The 17,507-nt window shown below is 45.7% G+C and overlaps 1 protein-coding gene across 1 annotated transcript in view; it reads left to right on the top strand.

Moving 5' to 3' along the window:
- Positions 1-17,507, top strand: part of arhgef10la (Rho guanine nucleotide exchange factor (GEF) 10-like a) — a 72,237-nt gene that overhangs the window by 1,137 nt on the left and 53,593 nt on the right. Inside the window, exons 2-6 of the mRNA XM_049021683.1 lie at positions 5,185-5,517; positions 6,387-6,414; positions 8,865-8,962; positions 15,915-16,004; positions 16,214-16,347. Coding sequence (XP_048877640.1) covers positions 5,190-5,517; positions 6,387-6,414; positions 8,865-8,962; positions 15,915-16,004; positions 16,214-16,347 — 678 coding nt within the window. The 5' untranslated portion in view covers positions 5,185-5,189. The remainder of the gene's footprint in view (positions 1-5,184; positions 5,518-6,386; positions 6,415-8,864; positions 8,963-15,914; positions 16,005-16,213; positions 16,348-17,507) is intronic.

The raw sequence follows: 17,507 nt of genomic DNA, 5'->3' as shown, positions 1-17,507 counted from the left end.
AGTGAGCCTGGGGCCTATCTTACGACCAATAGGGCACCTGAACAGGATGCAGGGCACATACAGTCACACCCATAATCAAACAATATGGGCAACTTAACCACATCTCCTACTTTCATGGAGTAGCAATAACCAGACGTATGAGCACCTGGGCAATGGCTCTGTGCAGACAGGAGTGGAGATTCACTGACTTCTTCACTTAAAGTCACTCTTAGCTGGTGCTTTGGCACTTTAATGCGTTTAGTGAGGCTAGGAAGCACCGCGGCAGGACAAGACGAACTTAAAGAGACGCGAGTAAATTGGGCCTCGCCTGCACATGCACTCGCTGCGTAGTGAAAGTGAGTCTGTCTCCATGGCAACGGCCAATACTTCCGTGTGCTTCGAATTTTTTGGGGAGGGCAGAGGAATCATCTCCCTACAGCAACGCAACGAATAAACACATAACAGGACGTGAGCTGTTTACCAGAATTGTTCCAGAAAGAGATTGAAATAGTGAAACGCCTACCGTACAGATGTCATTGATATGCATGGGGGGGGGGGGGGGTGGTGACCCATAATGAACAAAAATTTTAAGGAATTTATATTTATTACAAGCATCCTGTTGGTTTCTATCTGTGGGGGCCGAGGCTGTGTGTACGATCCCTGAGGGACGCCCGGCTCGCGGGGCTGGTGCCGGTAGTCCTGCCTCCAGACGCTCGCCCCATATTTGCATGTAGTTAGAGTCAAAAACCATCGCTTAGAGAAGCCAGACAACCTTACGGCTGTTGTCAGTAGTACTGTCTGCCCCCCCCCCCCACCCTGAGCCTGTCCCTTTCTGAGCCTCTGGACTTAAAAGGAGCTCAGAGGCTTTCAGAGTACAGTAATCCCCTTTCTCTTCTCTGGACAAGACCCACTATGACATTTGCAATCCTGCTTTTGAAGGGGGGAATCCTTGACAAGTAATTCAATTGCCATTGCAGCCTCCCCCAAATCTGCCCCAAATCTCCCCCAAATCTGCCCCAAAAAGCCGTGCAGACAGATCTGGCCTCATGCCGGGGAAAGTGGTGGCGAGGTCTGTCTGGTTCACGGGAAAGGCATCCTGGTGGAATTCCCTGTTCCTGGACAGATGGGGTGGGGGGAGAGGGGAGCATGAGGATAAGTAAGTCGCCGTAACTGCAGCACATAAATACATACAATGTAAACCCTCAAACTGCTGGAGATCTCCATTTAGGTAAAATGCAGTGTCTCTCATCTTTGAAGTCTCAGTACTGAGAAGGTCTAAATGAGACAGATTTATTCTGACAGTTATATCCCTGAGCTTGTGATTGAAAGGAAACTGGTTTGAATCTTGTGCTTGGCTGAATTGCCATTGGGCCCTTGAGCAAGGTCCTTAACTTCCATGAAAATGGATTAATGGTTGACAATCTCCTCAGATTCAAAGTTCTGCTCTCACCTGTCTGTGTGTGTCAGTAGAGAGCATGATGGGACATGTGAGGCATTCCAGGATACCTGCAGTCAAACCTCTGCAAGTTTTCGTTTGTCCTATTTGTTGACTCAGCAGAAATACAAGCCTGCATTAATATTGGACACTGTACTAATAATAGTGGGTTTTTACAGAATATGTGGATTCATGTCCTGGAAGTGAATATGAATATGTCATCAGCCACCCTCTTCCAGGCTAGACTGACCCTGAGAACTCTGTCCACCCCCTTTTCTTCTCCATCTCCCATGTTTATTTTTTTATTCCTCATTGGGGGGGGGTGCATTTTCTGGCTGATGTATACTTCTAGTCCCTGCTTAGCATGGAAACTTCATGGATAATCTTTGAACTTGCTTCCTAAAAGTCTGAGTGTCTCCTGATCTTCATTCCAAACATTTCCCTTAGTGGGATCAGACCGTTCTGAACTTTGAAACATGGTGTTTCCTGGGTGGAGGAGATTCTTAATTAATTAAGAGACCACAGCACAATTTTTTGTTTCACTCATTTCTCAGTTTATCGGTTTGTGTCTGTGAATAATATATTTTATTTTTTGCAAACGGCAGCCTGGTTCTTCACTGTTTCTCATTAATGAAGGGCTTCTTCCTTGCTTTAAGATACTTCAATCTCGCTTCTAGGAGCCTGATATGAACTGTCCTAGCAGTGCACTTCACACCTGCACTTAATGTTTCCCATTCCTTTTGAAGGTCACTTGATGTCATCCTATGATTCATGAGAAGCTGTCGGATACGTTAACGATCTTCTCTGGCATTAGAAAGTCGCTTCTGCCCTCTACCTGGCTGGTTTCTGCTTATTCCCAGTGTCTCCTGCTTCACTTTGTTCTTCTGTACTGCTGTCTTAGAAATTTTGTGCCTGGAAGCAACCTGCTGCTCAGCATAACCTTCTGCCAGCAGAACCGGGATTAAACCAGGATTTTAAAAAATGCAGATTTCTTAAAAATATCGAGTGATCTCTTAATTTTTTTTCCAGAGCTGTAGTTGTTCTGAAAAATAAATTTACACTGCTAATTAATTTTACATATTGCGTAAGATAAGATGAACTTAGCTATTTTTAATCTTTAATTTTTGTAACTGCAAGGGTTAACTGCACTTGCAGTGCCATGACAAAGTATTTTTCATAAAAAACTTTCTGATCTCCAGACAAATTTTGGATACAAAGGACAACCCAAGTAAACACAGCGCAGTTTATAAAGGACCATTTGATTCAGTGAAGGAAATTCACCAATGTCCACATCACTTTTGTGACAAAGTAATTACCCCCCTAGTCACTCAATCCACCAATGAACAGATTGTAAGTGATAATGGATTAAATTAAAGGAGACAAACCCAAGTTTGATTGCTGCCAGCCCTGTTGAATCTACTCATCACTTAAACAGAACAATTTCACCACATGCCTCAGTCTAAAGAAATTTCCAATGAATAAGAAAAAACAGAGGAAGTTCGGAACCGGGGAAATACTGTCACAGCACTGTGTGTAACAGCTCTGGACGGTAAGCCAACATACTTTAAGAAATAAAACAACTTTGGGTGTAATATGTGTATAAGCAGCAGTTATTTTTTTGTGTAAATCAGAGGGTTTTATTGAATAAGCCATTTCTCAAAGCTGAAAGCTAATCCTGTCCCAAGATGGCTTTGGTGCAAATGGTTGGGTTTAAATATTTCTCCTGAACAGCAGCAATTTCAGTAACTGTTTGCCAGTGCTCCGACTTTCCATGGATCTCTGAAATTGTCTGTAGTGTGACTACAGTTTTTGGTACGGTATGTGTGGTAGCCCTAGGCTGTGAGGACAGTCTGTGGATAAGTTCATCCGTGCCTTATTCAGTGGGCAAAATAGCCTCATTGTGTAACGGTGTCATAGTTCGATAGAGTCCTTCACAGCTGTGTGTTTTTCTGACATCAACCAATGACCTTACTGCTCTTGGATTCACGAGCCTCACTGTTTTAACAAACCGCAGAAATGTCTGAAACCAGGACTGACAGCTTCAATATTCGCATGTAGTACTTCTGGAAAATAGAAATTGGCAATTGAACTGGCTCTGGGTATTGGTGTAACCTTAAATAGACACTTCCCACCCCCAGTGAGGGGCAAACTTGTTTTGGCGTGGCTGGTATCCGGACAGGAGGCGTAATTCTGCTGTTTTCCTGGTCTTTCGATTTTTATCTTTGATGATGCAGCAGTCTGCTTCTCTGCAGCCAGTTTTAATTTAATTTAATGCCTCCTTCAAGGGATTCCTCCCCTGAACAAAAATTATTATCCTGTTTAATAAGGAAGCAACAACATTAACATTTTACAGGGAATGCAACTAGCAGGCAAGGAGACCAAGTTGAATGTTGTCGTTTTCTAGTTAGAATGTCCATTACGATGGTGACTGGGGTTTGACACGAGAGAGGGAGACTGAGAAAAGCGAAGCGGATTCTTCATGGGCTGTCTGGCACTCAGCCAGGGAGAGCTGGTTACTGTAGCTTTCCTTTGCCACCACCCTGCTCCCAAAACATGTAAACCACACAATGAGGAACACAGAATTCCTGGTACAGATGTATTGGGAACTGGGAGGGAGCAAAAATGTAGACTGTCTGGGGTCCTTCTGGACTGGAAAGGTTCTGGGGAAATCCGTATAGACTAATCCGTGTTACCATTTAAGATAGCTATATATACATATACATGTGTGTCTGTGTGTGTGTGTATGTGTATATATATATATACAATTTACTGACAAAATTTTGTGAAAGCTTTTGGTTTGTGGAAGAGGATGGCGGGGGGGGGGGGTTGTGCGGAAAGTCCCAGGCTGAGAGGAACTGGAAACTATCCATCTTGGCTGGAAGCACATTATCATGACCCACTGAGACTCCAGGGGAGTGAGGGGCTACTGTCCCACTAAGCTGGGGGGGGCCGTCCTCCAGTGACATGCTGCCGTCCTCCAGTGACATGCTGCCGTCCTCCAGTGACATGCTGCCGTCCTCCAGTGACATGCTGCCCACATGGAGACACTTCCTTTTTAAGTGGAGAGCATGTTTATCTTTTCGCCAGACGGGACTCAACCTGCTCTTTGTCCACTTTGTCATGAATTTTATGTATAACTGCAAGGTTTAACTGAAGGCACTGGAAAGCAACCACTGGTCTTTCACATATAAAACAACTTTGGCTCTAATGTGTTTATATGTGATTTTCTCATGTAAAGCAGTGACTTTTCCTTAATAAACAGTCTCCCAAAGCTGTAAACTAATAAAAACTTATTTGGCTCAAGCTGCTGGATAGAACTATTTCCCCAAAAAATATTTTTTAAAGTAAATTATAAATGAATAAAGTGATTTCAGTGACTGCTTCCAGTGCTCAGACTTTCTGTTGCTCTCTGAAATTGTCCTTTGTGTGATTACAGGTGTTGGTAGGGCATGTTTGCTAAGCATAGGTAGATAATTCAGGTCCAGAGAGAAAAAGTCCAAACCAAGTTTTTGTTTCAACCATCCAGTTGAGCATAAAGAGTCACAGAGTATCCAACTAGTTGGTTGAAACAAAATCCTGGTCTGGACTCTCTGGAGCTGAACTATCCACCTCTGAAGCCCTGGTGCTCTGCATGTTCTGTGGATCGGTCCATTATCCATTATTCTGGGCAAAATAGCCTCATTGTGGAACATTATCATCATCCAGATAAAGTTCTTCACAGATGTGTGTTTTTCTGACATCAGCCAACGATCTTAATGGCTTTGTTCCAGGCTCCATGTCCTCCAGACAGTCTACCCCACAACAGAAGGAGGAGGAGGGTGGGGAGGAAGAGGAGGAAGAACAAGGAGAGCGATTCAAATTTGATAATAGCAACGGAGATGTCTATTCTGAGGACTGTATCAATGCAGTGGCTGATGAGGAGGCAACTAGGACAAATGCAGTGGGGAAAAGGGCATCTTGTTTTGGTGTGGGAGCAGTGGCACCCCCTGAAGAATCTACTATTAGATTACCCTCAAAAAAAACAGAGCAGGACAGAAATATTGCACCCCCTGCTGGCAAGGAAAACTGTAACACAGGGGACGGTCCTGGTGCTGAAACGCCGGGTAAGAACTCATCGACGCCAAAGTCTTTTCTTGTCTGCAGATTCACAAAAGCCTTGTTTTCACTGCAGCAGAGCTTCATGCTACAGCATTAGAAGTCAGACTTCAAAACAAGTTTGGGGATGACAGTCAAACATACTGCATACAGTTTAGTTTCAGTGCAGATACATCATTTGAATTAGCTTTGAATCTGTCACTTTGCCTACAGCTGGAACAGATACGCTTACTGTAAAAGTGAATCTAATGTCATAGTACGAGGGGGAAGAGCGAGAGTTGATTGCCGTGTTGAGTTATTAATCGGTTTCCTAGGAAACCTGGAGCACGTGCCAAACGGGGCTATAAGATTTTTTCGAGGAGACTCACGGCAGCACTGTGGAGTCCGGCCAGAGGTGACTGGCTCTCTCTGCTGCCGGAAAGCAGTTACGCAACGGTGGCTTACTCCCTCACCACTGTCAGATATCAGGCATCCGTTAAGTCCTGCTTTCCCTCCCCAGTCCCAGCAGACAAGGAGCCAGCAGCTGGATTGTATCAAGCAAATAACAAAAAGTCATTGAAAATGTATTTTGAGTTTATTTTGGTGGCTAGTCTTTGGAAACGTTGGAAAAGTTTTGTTTCACTGGCATATTGTACCTGCAATTTTTTTCAGTGTCAATGTTTTGCATTATGAATCGTTGGGGAATCATTTTTCAGTTCTCTTTGACAGCCTCTGGTTTTTGTAACAGTATTTCTTCAGGAAAAGCTAGGAATTGCACAACTTTTTTCACAAAAAAATATATAAAAAAACACAGTAAAATGCAGCTTGATAAGTAAATGCCAGTTACAAGAGGCCTGGTGATGTTTGTGATTTACTATGTTTTTCTCACCCTTGGCAGATGACGTCCCCCATGCGCTTCCAGGAGGGTAAGTCAGCTGATCCAGGCTGGATAATGTGGAGCCCATTGCACAGCTGTGTTGTATCGCCAGTGTTATTTTCCTGAATTTGGAGCTTTGTGGGACTGGGCTGTTTCTGCCTTGTCACACACCAATCGCATTGAGTATTCTAAGGCTTGAGCAAGCTGATTATGTGGAGATTCAGGGAATACAGCAAAATAATAGCATGCACGCCTTCGCCCCTGGCCTCTGCCCTCCGGTGCAACCGAACCTCCTGCAAATTATAGACATCCTCCTCGTCCCTCGTCAGTCACAGCCTAGCCTGCTAGATGCACAGCCCTGTAGGATTGGCTACATTTCCCAAAGCTTGAAAATGACGTGTTACCGAGCGGTTCTGGAGGTAAACAGAAATGTGCGTTTCTCTATGGGAGACTTGAATTGTGGTAATTACACGTATGCACTGGTAATGAGGTATACTTGAAGTGCCGGTTTCAATTTTCACACTGCTCACAAACCAGTAATCAAGGGATGAGGTCATTTTTGAGGGGAAAGATGAGACGAAGACACAATAGCCAAACAAAATGTTGTTTGGTGTGTTTTAACAAAAGATTAAAAGTGCTGAACTATACATTTAATTCAAAAATACTTTAGATCCATAAATTGCATTCCTTTAATATTTAAGGGTTCAGCTGATGCAATCTGAAACTTTGAAAGTACATTAGAGATTTAGTAAATTCAGGAAAAATCCTTCCAACATCACGATGCTTGGGGCCTGACGATGATAAATTATTCTCTCAACATGAACCTGAAATTAAATCATATGAAGATCTTTGAATCCCAGCTCAGGATGCCTCAAATTATGTTTTCCTGCCTCGTTCACGTTCCGCTTTTATGTAGAAGAATCTGTATCCCTGTATCTTCCTTAATTCACAACAGTAACTCGCAATGCTTCTTTAAGCATTTTATTTGAAGTACCAGCTGTGAAGTTTACCAGTATTTTTCTTCTCCATAATCTGGCCCCGAGTTCTTAGTTATTTTCGTCGTATAATATTTGTTCAGCATTTATAGGGTTACCTAGAACCCTGTCAACCTTGACCTTTCTTAATGAGGTTGCATCACATTCTTCACCTCATTGTTACACCCAACCCTGCACATTGTTTTTATGTTAATACCAGTTACATCAGCAAGCGGATCCTGTGTTTACATGCCATGCTAAAAAAAGACTAAGGAGGAAAAGGGGAATCGGGACATGAACTCTGCTCGGGCTAGCAGTGGCCAGGACGCTTGAACTATGGAGAATTAACCTAATACCATGCCGGCAGTATGTTCAAGCGAGTCTCTCGCAGAGCCAGGTAAATGGCACGACTTTCTGACAGAAGTGCATTACCTCTAGGGTACGCTGCTCAGCGCACTGCGGGATGAATTTGCTGTTGGGGAACGGGGGTGTTTTTCGTAAATGTCCCTGTACGAGTCCAGTCAGGCCTTGACGGCAGAGCTGTGTGATGGAAATTCAGGCATTTGGCTGAAGTTCAGCTTAGGGTTCACATGCTTCAGGCGACCTGCGGTCAATCTCGGGTTCGATGAAGACCCCCGACGTAAAGGGATATGGGTGCGCAAGACACCTCAGCATTTAGTAACGCGAAAAAAGATCACAAAGGACAGCTGTGCTGGGTGGAAATGCCAGGCTTTGCTTAAATGACGGTCTTGTTCGTCTCTGAATCAGGTGTTATTTCTTCTTATGTTCTTCGCTTCACTGGCAACATGTCGCTTCTTGTTAGAGAGCTTTGGATCTGAGTGGAAGTAGCATGTTGGCTCTCAGTGCCAAGTGCGCATTGTTCTTGCTGTATATTCTTGCAAACCTATTAAAATGCAAAGGGTCTGTTTGTTTGAGGGTTATGTTTAAATAAAAATGCAGGACTCGCTGCTATGCGGTAACGGTCTTTTTCTTCTTTTGCAATCACTCTCTCACAGAACACTTTACGTAATGACGCTGTGTATGCAATTTGGTATTTTACGCCCTGCAAAAGTACGTAGTTTGGTTTTTCTTTTAAGGGGTTCAGTTACGTGATGAACAAACTGCATGTCCCCACGTCACTCAGAACTCACGGTGGTGGTCGTCTCAGTGTCGGTGCCCTCAGATAGCTGCTGAAACCATCTGACTTGGGTTCTGCTGGAACTCGCATTTATTCCCAGCTCCGGTGGTATGGTTTGGCGATCCAGATAAACCTAGATTAAAAACATACAAGTGTATGAACCATGTGGACAGGGAGAGCCGTGACTGTTGACATATATGTTGCTACTACAAAGCATTCTTCAAGCAGGAAAATTATAATGCTTTCGGTGAGTGTTTTTCGGTGTGTAATTGCTAAGGTCGGTGACAGGGATGACAATGTACAGACAGGAGCTCTCCCGGGTCCGGATGGGGGAGCGTCCAGGCCTTCCTGAGACGGCTAACAGCTCTTGCGCTGTTCACATTCCAGGGGATCCATTGACAAGGGGGCCGCTGGAGACAGGCAGGCGGAGGTGCTGCCCAGCGATCAGCAGGACACCGCTGGCGAGAACAATGGGCGTTGCCAAGGTAAAGAAGCATCCCTTCCTCGCGAACTGAAAAAGCCATTTTTAAATCAACGTGGTGCTCTTATAATGAACGTTCTTGTCTCTCACTTCCTGTGCTCACACAAATTGCCTTTAATCTTCCCTCAAAGTGCTTCGATTGGCTTCCTCTGCCACATAAAATACTGTCCATGGAGTTTGCTTCAGCTTCAAATCAGATTTAGCTTTTAATGCTGATTTAGCTCCTTCGAATTTCCAGTGTGTCAAGAGGAGAATCTTCCTTCCAGGAGGTACCTAAGAGCGTCACTCATCTCTGGGTAAATTTACCCATAGAAGCTCAGACCTCTTGGTTGAGCAAGTAGGATGGACCAAGATATTTTTATTTGGATTTGGGTCTGAGACAGGACAGAGTGATTGATTCTTGCTTGCTACCTAAATGTCTAGTGTTACCATATTTGGTGAGAGGAAAACGCAAATATGAAATTTTTAAGTGAGGTCAACTTCGGGAAACATTCCGGAAGTTGATGTCACTCACCAGCAGCGTGACACGTAGGAATGTGTGTAATCTCGTTTCACTTTTGAAGGAGACGTGCATGAGCCTTGCAAATGCTGTGTGACGATACTGAGTGGCTGCCATATATAGAAAATCAGTACCTTATTCTTCACTTGGCATTGCACTTGCAACACAGTCATATGGGTTGCAGCACTAATCCCGGATAAACTGCCGATTTTTGAAAAATTGTCTGAATGTCTGCACAGGGGCCCAAAAAGAGGACATTTCCAGGAAAACCCGGATGCATGGTGACCCTGTCTATCTCGCCACCCCCCTCATAGCCTGACCTTACCACGGGAGAGATAACAATATGTGAAACAAGATGGCAGAGGTGACATCATCTGTGAAATAGAGTAGTGCTTGTTTTCACAGAAACCCTCCTTGCCAAATTTTGTTTCCTTTGAAGCCTTTCAGTATTGTTTCTCAGAAATGCTTTCCCCTCCTCTTGTGATTCTCTGGGGACTGAAAGCAACACAGCAGACACAATGAAAAGCAAGAGTCACCAGATATAAAAAAATACTCAAAAGTACCATCATCATCTAATCAAGCTTGATGGATCAAACTGATGGAAATGGCACCTTGCTGGTAGTGCACTCCAGATGCACTAGTGTCCAAAATTGTGGAAACACTTCCAATATTTAGAGAACTTTATTCAAAAGTTCCATCCATCCATTTTCCAAACCGCTTATCCTACTGGGTTGCGGGGGGGGGGGGGGGGGGGGGGCGTCCGGAGCCTATCCCCAAAGCAATGGGCACGAGGCAGGGAACAACCCAGGATGGGGGGCCAGCCCATCGCAAGGCGCACTCACACATCATTCACTCACACATGCACACCTACAGGCAATTTCAGTCCAATTAGTCTCAGCATGTCTTTGGACTGTGGGGGGAAACCGGAGTAGCCGGAGGAAACCCCATGACGACATGGGGAGAACATGCAAACTCCACACACATGTGACCGAGGCAGAGACTCGAACCCGGGTCCCAGAGGTGTGAGGCAACAGTGCTAACCACTGCACCACCATGCCGCCCCTTTATTCAAAAGTTGCTTCGGTTAATTACTTAATTGACTAATGTATGACATTTGTAGCATTCTTTGATTGCTTATAAACATTACCGCCAATATTCGTGCAGTGTAATGTTAGACGTTTCCACAATCTTGACCGCTGGTTTATTTTTGCTCCCTTTCTACTTCTCATTGATGGCGACTCAAGGATATTTTGCTCCCTGCTGCCCCTTAGCTGCCACATCAGGAATGACGCTCTTTGGTTTATGCGTTACGAACTGGAGGATGAGACAGTGTGGCACTGGCCCCACCGGTCCAACATCAAGCTGCTATTAGGGACAGTCATAGTACTCCTGGATTTAAGACGTTGGCTTTGTTTTAACTGGACCAGATCCACGTCAGTCCCAGTCCAGCCTGTAGCCTTACGCTCCTTTTGCATGGACCAAGTCAGACAGGCCTACCCTCCCGTGCTTTACTGTAGCTGCATCCAGTCTGCACTGGCCTCTGGATAAACCACACGCTTTCCCCCCTCTCAGCACTGACTCCCACAGCTTACTGTTCGCCATTACTACTAAAGAATTAATTTCCCTATCAATGTGTCAGACTTGGACACCGTGGTCACAGAAGATTATATTCTTGCGCTGACTTATTGGCTCTGAGGAATGCCACAGATCTGTGTTGCTGAGCTGCTTTTCATGTTTAATGACTGTGTAAACATGGCCTCTGTCAGGGGCGGACTTACAGGGCTTAAGTCCTAAATGTTTTTAGTGAAGCTTTGGATCTTTTTCTGCAGTCACTTTTACAGACTCTGTGCACTGCACAGTGACATGTGACACTTCTTTGACTAATCCCCAGATATCCTCGGTCCCCAGAACAGTCCCCGGTGTAAACACTCTGAAAACTCCATAGTTACACTGTAGATATGAAGTGTAAAACGTGCCGACCTCCTTGCCTAATTTTTCTCGGCCACCCTCCCAAGGACCCTGTACCGGATAAGCGTCTGGAAGTCGCTGGCTTGGTTGTCGGACGCTGATAATGCTCTGAACAGCCGTCCTCTGAAAACATGGAGATATCAGAGCAGAATGCAGTAAACAAAACCAATTTGATTGCGTTGGGTTTTTATGTGCCGATTTCACGATAGTGCTCCAGTGATTTGTTGAGTAATTGTTTATGAATAAAATGATGAATTAGCTTCTATTTGCAAAGTACAAGCCTTGTGCATATCTCATCTTGATCTCCTTTGAGACAGACACACATACAATGCTGTATGTGAGAGTTTGATTGTGGGGGGGGGGCGGTAGCATGATAATTTAACTTCCCCCCTGCATACATATGGGTGAGAGTGAAGCTTGGGGTGGGAGAACAGAGTCAGCCAGGGTGTAGCATCCTTGGAACAACGAGGGGGGATTTGAACTAATGACCTTCTGATCAAGAACACAGAGTCTTATCCTACTGAGCCACACACTCACCCTCTTGGTTTAGTCATAGAAGATAAATATTGTCATTGGAGGAAATGTTATGTCCAGAAACAAAAGTCTTTATCAAGCAGTGTGTATGTTACAATTGAAAAACATGACAGGACAAATGTGGAGAAAATGCCTAAAATAACTTCCTTGGAAGGGTCCTTGAATTTACTTTATTAACTGAAGCATTTTCGAGGCAGGAAACAGAGATATGTTATTATAAATGAACATCTGTTTCCCTGCGGGGGCTAAGAAAACAGGACAGGAGATATAATTGAATGACTGAACATGATGGAGGACTAGAGGATCAGAAGATCACTTACCTCATAATCTAATGATGGGTATGCGACTGTTTATGGGAAGCTGCATCTTACTTTTCGGGATTACCGGCAAATAATACTGAAATAGAACCAAGTCCCACGAATTCAGAAGATAGACTCCGAATGGAAGCCAAGCAACGCTGACTGCTCCGCTTAAATGCGATTCATCGCTAGTCAGCATTGCCTCCGAGCAACGTCACACTCACCGGACGCGGTGCGACTCCTGGCTTTGAATCTTGGATGTTGCCTCTCTCTTCCTTTCGGTTTCCTTTGCCTACTCCATTATCAAGCATGTTGATGTTGATGTTATACTCTTAATATTTGCGTGGTACATAGGTGTACCTGATCTCCCTCTAACGGCTAATGGACAGGCATCCTATCTGGCTTCCTCCCTGCCCCATATCCTTCTCTTCCTGGGAGAGGCACTTGACTCACTGCTGTCCTACACTGGATAATGGAAGGATGGATATTAATAGCAGTAGGGATATTCTGTAGAGACTCAATGAAGGTTCCCATATTAGCATATGTGGCAATATCATTTGCATACAAATGGAGATGAACATTTTTCTTTCTTTTCCAAAAAGCCAATCACTGAGGAGGTGCACCAGCATCATCACTCCCGTTAAATCACTTCATTCGTCCAACTGATTGGTGCTTCTCTTCCCCAGCAAAGATTTTTGTTACATTATGAATCTCATTCAGTCAATGAACACGCCTGAGAATGGTCAGTAGCCCTGTGCAAATGTCTGATTCCATTTTCCTGAATATAGATCAGTGTGACATGTGGCTGGTAATGAAATATTTAATTATAAAAAACTCTGAATAGTTGTCAGTGGTCTGTGGATATTTGTTCAGCTGCTTTTTCAAAAAAACTAATTTTATGTAGTGTGGTTGAAGGTGCTTGTACGTTGTAACTTGGTTGGAGTTTTGCAATTGTTAGAATTTGTTCATATTGGATGTTGTAGGACTGAAAAAATTTACATGCTATGAAGGATTTGATCGGTTTCCTGGATTTTCATGCTTTTAAACTTTTTTGACACTTCTTCAGGTGAAATTAAGATTTTGAAGTTTGAGCAAAAGAAAGAAGGTATTTTCCTGCAAATATCGAGACGAGGAGTCGGGTGTATTTGAGCTCAGCTGTTGCCAAAGGGTGTTCCTTTAACGCGACACTTAAGGGAGTTGTTCAGAAAACCGGCAGCTGCCTGATTGTTTATTGTTCTGCAGCATTAAGAATGTCGTTCTGAAGTGTTGAGTGAATGAAAACTGTCACATGAAATGGCTGCGCTCCTGATTTAGACCCTCTCTGGTCCAATCTCAAAGGAGTGCTTGATATTAAAAGAGTCTACAAGCTTCCAACTTTCGTAGATGATAAAACACAACGCAGTGTCGTTTGGAAACGCCAGCTGCTGTGTACATTCACGAGGCTGGCAGAGTCCTCAGATGTGGTCTCATCGCACTGGGGGTTTCACTGGGGGCAGGGTGGCTTAAACTCAGACTTCGTGGAAGCGGGTCTCTGGTCTGCAGTATTTCCCAAGGGAGGGAGAAAAAATGCTGACCGCCTGGGGGTCCCTATGGCCCGGGTTCAGAAAATCTGTCCGACAAAGAATCAGTGACTTTAACTGCATCACCAGAAGGCTAAATTCTCTTAGCAAACAGAACTGACTCCAGCACATTTTACAGGCTTTTATATTTTCTATTTTCTTTTTTTCGTTGAAAGTACAGCTTTGCTAATATAAACTTGGGGTTCACTTATATTAGTTAGATCTGCCTACAGCCAAGTAGGACCCCCTTCAGCCTACAGAACACTTGGAAGTCTTCAGGGCATGGACTCAACAAGCTATCGGAAACTTAGCTATTTAGTTTGGCCCATGACATTTTTGCACTTGTAGCTTTCCTTATGGCTTTAAGAAGTCTGGCCGTTCAACTTCTCTCTCATCTGCAAGATTTTTCCATCCTCAAAACTATTGCTGAATGTATGTTTTCTGTCGATGGCGCCGTCCTTTGTAAAATCTAGATGCCGACCAGGAGAGTGACAGTTTCTGAGATGTTGTAAGCACCACTTTCCAAATGACACAGTAACTGAACCTCGCAGTCACATGCTTCACTGTTTGGAGGAACAGGCTGTTGGCATAAATCAGCAATCTGTACCTGATAACGTAGCTGTTGAGTGAAAGTAAAAAAAAAAACATAATATAATAAGAAACAGATTAGATTTGTCAACAATGGCACTATTTGAGAAAATAGCAAATGAAGCAAACCGGAATAGGCAAAATGTGTTTTCTTGCTTTGGTGCACATCTGGAAACTGGATCCACGGCACCTCCCTTGTCAGGTTTCATTATGAATTGCGGACCGACCTGTTCTCCCGGTACGTTCCTCATGGTTCACAAACTGTCTCTTAGAGTGGAGTTGCCTGTCTGTTTCGCAACCGAAGGCAGCTTGAGCCGTCACTGAGCGGAGGGGCCAGAGGGAAGTGCTGGAAAGGTTTTCGGAACATTTCGTCCTTCTCAATTGGGCTGTTAGAGAAGGTGGTCACACTCGTTAACCCTGTCAGAGGCACACGGGACTCCTCAACACCTGGTTTTACAAAATCTGCTAACTTTGGCCCAGTTAGTGGGCATTCTTGGCCCCACTGGCGCCACTGTTCCTGGTTCCTCTGATTTTTGGAATCTGACCTTGAAGCTGATTGGCTTGAAGCTGATTGGCTTGAAGCTGATTGGCTTGAAGCTGATTGGCTCGCCGGCTGGTGCGGGAGTGGGCGCCACATGCATGTTGCACGTCGACGTGTTGTTGTTGACTCCCTCGCTCAACCGTCAAAGCTAGGCCTTGAAATTACAATTTTTCTGGCCATATGCTGTTTCCTCATGTGATGGGATTGAATCCCAGGAGAATCTTTCATAGCTCTGCTCTAGGCTGCCCCCCCTTTTCAGCTGCATCTCGTTGGGTTAAACCAGGTAGCTATTGGCAAAGTTTGTCACCAATTCCTAACTTTTACTGGTAACTCCTATGCAGAATTTACCAGATAACATCCACGGAAGGGCGTTTGTCATTTTCTGGATCTTCTGATACCTTAGTTATAATGATCAAATTTCTTTCAGTATCTTGATGCACAATATGATCATTTTCTAATATAATTAATAGATAATAAGCACTAGCCTGAGTGAAACCTGTGCATTGGTGTCCAGTTGGGTGTGTGGGGGTGTGAATGTATGTGTCTGGACTGGGGGTGTACCTCAGCCTTGTACCCCATGCTGTCTGTGAGAGGCTCTGGGTCCACATGTGACTCTGACCAAGGTAGGATGGATAGACTAATATCCACGGTTAAAATCCCAAAAGCACATTCCCATGGAAATTGCATTTGCACGTAAACACAGGGAACTGAACAGACACCAACAGAACTGATGAGCATAGGTGGGTAATTCAGGTCCAGAGAGTAAAAGTCCAGACCGGGACTTTGTTTCAACCAACCAGTTTATAGAGTATAAAGAATCGCAGTCACAGAGTACTTAACTGGTTGATTGAAACAAAATCCTGGTCGGGACTTTTACTCTTTGAACTTGAACTACCCACTTTTGCTGATCAGCACTGACCATTCCACCGCACTCTAGGTATTGATGGCATTTTTGTGTCCTCTTTTAGGTGGGGGCAAGGCGGGCTTTGGCCCAGGGACAGGGAGCAAGGAGGTGATCTATGATGAGGTTCCCATCGAGGAGGTCCCCGCCAGAGAAGGTGAGGGCCATGTTCACTGTGCCAGAAGTGGTGTTAAGGCAGCAGGCACTGTTTCCAGTCCTGGCAATGTTGGACCTTAGAATCACTGTGCTGTTTTTAACTGGATGAAGGGTTTGGCCGCCAAGGCCAAATGTCAGTGATGAACAGCCTGGTGATGTGACAGACTGGCTATACTGGTGACACAATCATATAACCCCCGACTCCATCAGGCGAGCTGATCTACGAGAACGTGCAGAAGGCCGAGGCGACAGGGCCAGCGGTGGACAATGGCTGGAGCTCCAGTGAGTTCGAAAGCTATGAAGAGACGTCTGAGGGTGAGGGCCGAGAGGTGGTCCGCTTCAAGGTAAGGGGTCAGCGTGTAAGGGGCCAGCGTGTAAGGGGCCAGCGTGTAAGGGGCCTGCGTGTAAGGGGCCTGCGTGTAAGGGGCCAGCGTGTAAGGGGCCAGCGTGTAAGGGGCCAGCTTGTAAGGAGTCAGCGTGTAAGGGGCCAGCGTGTAAGGAGTCAGCGTGTAAGGGGCCAGTGTGTAAGGAGCCAGCGTGTAAGGGGCCAGCGTGTAAGGGACCAGCTTGTAAGGAGTCAGCGTGTAAGGGACCAGCGTGTAAGGGGCTCGTGTGTAAGGGGCCAGCGTGTAAGGGGCCAGCGTGTAAGGGGCCAGCGTGTAAGGAGCCAGCGTGTAAGGGGCCAGCGTGTAAGGGGCCAGCGTGTAAGGGGCCAGCTTGTAAGGGGCCAGCGTGTAAGGAGTCAGCGTGTAAGGGACCAGCGTGTAAGGGGCTCGTGTGTAAGGGACCAGCGTGTAAGGGACCAGCGTGTAAGCGACCAGCGTGTAAGGAGCCAGTGTGTAAGGGGCCAGCGTGTAAGGGGCCAGCGTGTAAGGGGCTCGTGTGTAAGGGGCCAGCGTGTAAGGGGCCAGCGTGTAAGGAGCCAGCGTGTAATGGGCCCGTGTGTAAGGGGCCAGCGTGTAAGGGGCCAGCGTGTAAGGGGCTCGTGTGTAAGGGGCCAGCGTGTAAGGAGCCAGCGTGTAAGGGGCTCGTGTGTAAGGGGCCAGCGTGTAAGGAGCCAGCGTGTAAGGAGCCAGCGTGTAATGGGCCCGTGTGTAAGGGGCCAGCGTGTAAGGGGCCAGCGTGTAAGGGGCTCGTGTGTAAGGGGCCAGCGTGTAAGGAGCCAGCGTGTAAGGGGCCAGCGTGTAAGGGGCCAGCGTGTAAGGAGCCAGCGTGTAAGGGGCTCGTGTGTAAGGGGCCAGCGTGTAAGGGACCAGCGTGTAAGGGGCCAGTGTGTAAGGGGCTCGTGTGTTAAGGGCCAGCGTGTAAGGGGCCAGCGTGTAAGGGGCTCGTGTGTTAAGGGACCAGCGTGTAAGGAGCCAGCGTGTAAGGGGCCAGCGTGTAAGGGGCTCGTGTGTAAGGAGCCAGCGTGTAAGGGGCCAGCGTGTAAGGAGCCAGCGTGTAAGGAGCCAGCGTGTAAGGGGCTCGTGTGTAAGGGGCCAGCGTGTAAGGAGCCAGTGTGTAA

Source organism: Brienomyrus brachyistius, chromosome 8, assembly GCF_023856365.1.
Source record: "Brienomyrus brachyistius isolate T26 chromosome 8, BBRACH_0.4, whole genome shotgun sequence".
NCBI lineage: Eukaryota > Metazoa > Chordata > Actinopteri > Osteoglossiformes > Mormyridae > Brienomyrus > Brienomyrus brachyistius.
The sequence above is the reverse complement of the archived record's forward strand: the minus strand, read 5'-3'. Positions and strand labels throughout refer to the sequence as shown.